This window comes from Parus major, chromosome 4 (genome assembly GCF_001522545.3).
Source record: "Parus major isolate Abel chromosome 4, Parus_major1.1, whole genome shotgun sequence".
NCBI classification, from domain to species: domain Eukaryota; kingdom Metazoa; phylum Chordata; class Aves; order Passeriformes; family Paridae; genus Parus; species Parus major.
Genome location: NC_031771.1, coordinates 67,155,702 through 67,160,212, shown reverse-complemented (window position 1 = coordinate 67,160,212; position 4,511 = coordinate 67,155,702). Strand labels below are relative to the sequence as shown.

General features: G+C 53.4%; 1 protein-coding gene across 1 annotated transcript in view; it reads right to left on the bottom strand.

Moving 5' to 3' along the window:
* The window catches only part of LOC107202758 (exocyst complex component 6B), a 302,495-nt gene that overhangs the window by 110,621 nt on the left and 187,363 nt on the right, over positions 1 to 4,511 (bottom strand). Inside the window, 2 exon segments of the mRNA XM_033513902.1 lie at positions 817 to 1,236; positions 2,082 to 2,316. Of these exon segments, the coding sequence (XP_033369793.1) occupies positions 817 to 1,236; positions 2,082 to 2,316 (655 nt within the window).

Here is a 4,511-nt window from a genome sequence, read left to right as displayed (position 1 = left end):
CCCTGCAGGGACTCTCAGCATTCCCTGCATTTTGCCCTTCTCCAGGGGAACATTCCCAGCTCTCCCAGCCTGGCTCCAGAGCAGAGGGGCTCCAGCCCTGCAGCAGCTCCGGGGCCTCCTCTGGACTCTCTCCAGCAGCTCCAGGGTCAGGTCATGGCCGGGATACGAAGCTCCCAAGGAGCTGGAACTTCCCAATCCCCAATCCAGCCTCCTGTTTTCCCAGGGAAGGGAAGGAGGATGGATCCTCCCAGGCAGACTCCTGTCCCTCACTCCTCAGCCTCTCCCGAGCTGCTCACGCTGCTGCTGCAAAAGCAAAGCCTCAGCTCGAGCTCCTGGCAGAGCCTGCTGCTCTTCAGTCTCACACACGTACACATGGGTGAAACGAGCCTCAAAGCACCTCGGGATGGAGCAGGGAGAGTAAACACATGGAATATTTTGCAGGCTTTAAAAAAAAAAATAAAAAAAAAATCACATTATTTGTATATAAACTCCCTGAAGGAACAAGAAAAACAAAAGCACGAAAGGAGCAGCTGAAACTCGTTCCTGACCAAAAATCCAACCCTCAGAGTCTTCCTGACAAGGCTTTCATGGAACCACGGGATTCCCACTCCTTGGGGAGCAGGGAGGGGAGGCTGGGGGGGTCAGAGATGTTCCTGGTGACAAGTGGCCATCACAACCTTTCTCCAGACACCCAGGTTCATCTATTTATTAAAATATTAATCTATATCATCTATTTATTAAAATATTCATCTATATCATCTATTTATTAAAATATTCATCTATATCATCTATTTATTAAAATATTCATCTATATCATCTATTTATTAAAATACTGCTGCAGAAACACCTGGGAGGAAGCAGCCCCTCTCTCCTCACACAACTGGGATTGTCCTGGGAGCCCAGAATTCCCTGGAAGTGCCCAAGGCCGGGCTGGAGGAGGCTTGGAGCATGGTGGGAGGTGTCCCTGTGATGGGCTGGCACCAGGTGATCCCCAAAGCTCCTTCCAACCCAAACCATCCTGGGATTGCCCCCTCCAGGAGAGGCCCCACTGCTCCAGGGCCACTTCCAAAGGGACAGAATCCATGTCTGGAGCCAGCTGAGCTCTCCCAGTGCCAGCCCTTCCCACCTGAGGTGCAGGTCCTCGGAGAACTTGAGGCAGGCGTAGATGAACTCCTTGATCTGGCTGTAGACCTTGGGCACGAACTCCGAGAAGGGGAACTTCTTTGGGAAGGGTTGCTGGAAAACACGGGAGGGAATTCCAGAGGGAGGGCAGGGACAGCAGCGAGATCCAGGCAGGCAAAGGAATTCCGGGGTTTGTCCTGGATTTTATGAACACTTCGGCCAAGGGGAGCAGATAATCACAAATGGCACCTGAAGCCAGGTGGGGTTTGGGGCCATCCCCTCATTCCCTCTCCCAGCTCCCTTCCTCTCCCTCCTTGGGAACACCTGGAATTCCTCCCACACCGTGCACGAGGCGTTTTCCCGGTCACCTCCCCCCAGCACTGCCCAACATCCCCCAAAACCAGGAGGAAACGGATTTTCCAACACCAGATCTTCCCAGCTTTCACCCCCAGAGCTCAAAGCTGAAGCCCAGGACTGAATTTTGGGGCAGGACACAGAAATCAGAGCCCTTGACTGGGATCACCAGGGTTGGATTTGCTGCCTGTAGGATTTAGGATCCAGGGAACACCAGGACACACTTGGGTTTTCCAAGCTCGTGCAAAGGCCAAGATCCACCACGTTTTTGGGCTCTTTTTCTCTAAATATGAGACTGAAACAAATAAAGGCCATTCCCAGGGTTCATAATACAGGAATAAAATGCCAGTGGAAGTGGATATTGCTACCTGTGAACACCCTGAGAGGAACACAAATCACACCTCCCGCATCCACACCAGGAGAAATGCATCCCATGGGAGGAATATTTGTTCTTTCCCGTTGTTTTCCTTTCTCTTTTATCGTTTATTTGGACTGGGGGGATGATTTGGGGTTTGTTTTTTTGATTCTTTCATTGCCCACAAAGGGTGTGAGGCTCTCCTGCCCCAGCAGCCAGGCCAGGCCTCTCTCCCCATTCCAAAATTCACCTTTTCGAGTTCAGCATCCTGGAATGGGAACTGTCCAACAATTTTCTTATAAACTTCTTCATTTGACACCGGGATGGGGCTGTAGTTGTCTGAGTCAAGGATGTTTCTGGGGAAAGAAGAGTTGGGGGGACGAATGTGAGGGGAAAGTTTTCCTGCTGGGTCAGGACATTCCCCTGGAGGCTGGTGCCAGGCCAAGGGGTGATCCCAAATTCCTGCAGCAGCAGCCAGGGGTATCCTTAAGTGGCCACAGCTCAGTGATGGAGCAAGGACACAGAATCATGGAATGGTTTGGGTGGGAAGGGATCCTAAATCCCATCCAGTGCCACAGGGGCACCTCCCACTGTCCCAGCTGGATCCAATCCCAATGTCCANCCAGCTCTCCTGGAGCCCCTGCAGGGACTCTCAGCATTCCCTGCATTTTGCCCTTCTCCAGGGGAACATTCCCAGCTCTCCCAGCCTGGCTCCAGTATTGGAACACCAGACAGGAAACTCCTGCACCCCATTCCTGCCCTTTCCCAGGTGTCTGGAACAGCAGCACTGCTGGAATTTGGGGGTTTGGCCCCTCCAAGGTGCTCACGGTGCCACTGCTCCTTTCTGCAGGAGGTTTTTCCAACCCACCCTGCCAGAGGCTCCTTGGATCTGGATTAGCCCTGGCAGCACTGGGAATTGTCCCCCGCAGTCAGGGGCAGGAGAGGGAATTCCCAGCGGGAAGGCCGGGAAGTGTCCCGGTAAATCGAGCCCCTGACCTTTGGCTCCGTCTCCTGCTCCACCTGGCACAGGAGAAACGTCACAAAGCCGGGATTGACGTGGGAAACAGAATCCAACCTTGAAGTTATCCCGGGAGAAAGCTGGGGGATGCTGGGATGCTGCAAGTGGGGGGTGGGAATGGGTGAGGTGGGATCTTGGGAAGGAATTCCTGGCTGGGAGGGCAGGGAGGCCCTGGAATGGAATTCCCAGATTTGCTGTGGCTGCCCCTGGATCCCTGGGAATGCCCAAGGCCAGGCTGGACACTGGGATTGGAGCAGCCTGGGACTGTGGGAGCTGTCCCTGAACTTTGTATCCCAAGTTTTTGCAGGAGCGGGGCTTTGTTTGCTGAAAATCCCCAATCCCAACCCAAATCTTGGTGGAGTAGAGGTGATCCATCTCATCCTTCACCGTTTCCCAAAGATATTCCCTCTTGTCCCATGGGAAATCCCACTGGGAAAAGCCAGGGGATACTTTTAAAGGCAACCTGATGAACTCAGCTTGTAAAAGGGCAAAAGTGCTGAGGAGATGAAGGGAGATAAAGGGAATTTTCCTGCGCTAATCCAATTAATAGAGCCAATAATAAAAACTCCAAGCCCTACAAACCCACTCAGAGCTTCCCCCAAGTGAAGCAAACCCCACATAAAGGAGAACCCTCCCATCCAACAAATACAAGGAGCTGCTTTAACAAAATAATTAGGGGGGGAAAAAAAGAAAAAATTAACTAAAAAAAAGCAGGAGTCGCGCTTTGGGCCGTGGGCTGTGCTGTGCAGGAAAAGGCTGGAAGGGAACTGTCTGGGATAATGACAGCTCCTGTCCCCGATCCTGTGGCAGCTGCGGTGACCTCCAGGCCCCCGTGACTGACGGGCTGACCCCCAGCACTCCGGGGTGCTCCGTAAATGACAGGGCCAGGGAAAAAAAGAAAGGGAAGAGAAAAGGGAACTCGCTGGCGGCTTTGTAGCCAAGCTTCCTAATAAAACCTAATTCAAGCTGTCAGGGTGAAATGAAGAAAGTGTCAACAGGGGTTTGCAGAGAAATATTCCAAATGTTTGGCTCCGAGAGCCGGAGCGGGGATCCCCTCCCCCCGCTGCTCCAAAAGGGCTGGAGAATCCAATGTGGAAAGGAATTTTAATGAGGGGTGCGGAGGGAGCCCCGGGAGGGACCCACGTGGACACTTCTGCTCCCTGTCCTGCCAAAGCCAATCATCCCGGGATGGGGAAGCTCCGGAGGGAGCGCTGTGGGAGCTGCATCCACCGGGAATGGGCTCTGGAAAGGGAGAGGAGCCATGGTGGCCATGGGAGACAACAGAGAGGAGCTGAGGAGTTTCTCCTCAAATTCCTCAAGGAGTTTCTCCTTGGTTTCTCCCAAACCAAGCAGGGACCCACAGGGAAAATGCTTCTCCAAATCGGCGTTCCTGGCTCCAAGGAGAGCAGGGAAATGCTGAAGAGCCTGGGGCAGGCACTGGAAGGGCTGCTGAGCCCCCGGAGCTGTCCCAACGGGGCAGGAATGGAATGGGTTGGGTGGGAAGGGACCGTAAATCCCATCCCTGTCCTCATCCCCATCCCATTCCATGGCAGGGACAGCTCCTGTTATCCCAGGAGGATCCAATCCCAATGTCCAACCTGGCCTTGGGCATTCCAGGGATCCAGGGATCCACAGCAAATCTGGGAATTGCAGAATCCCAGG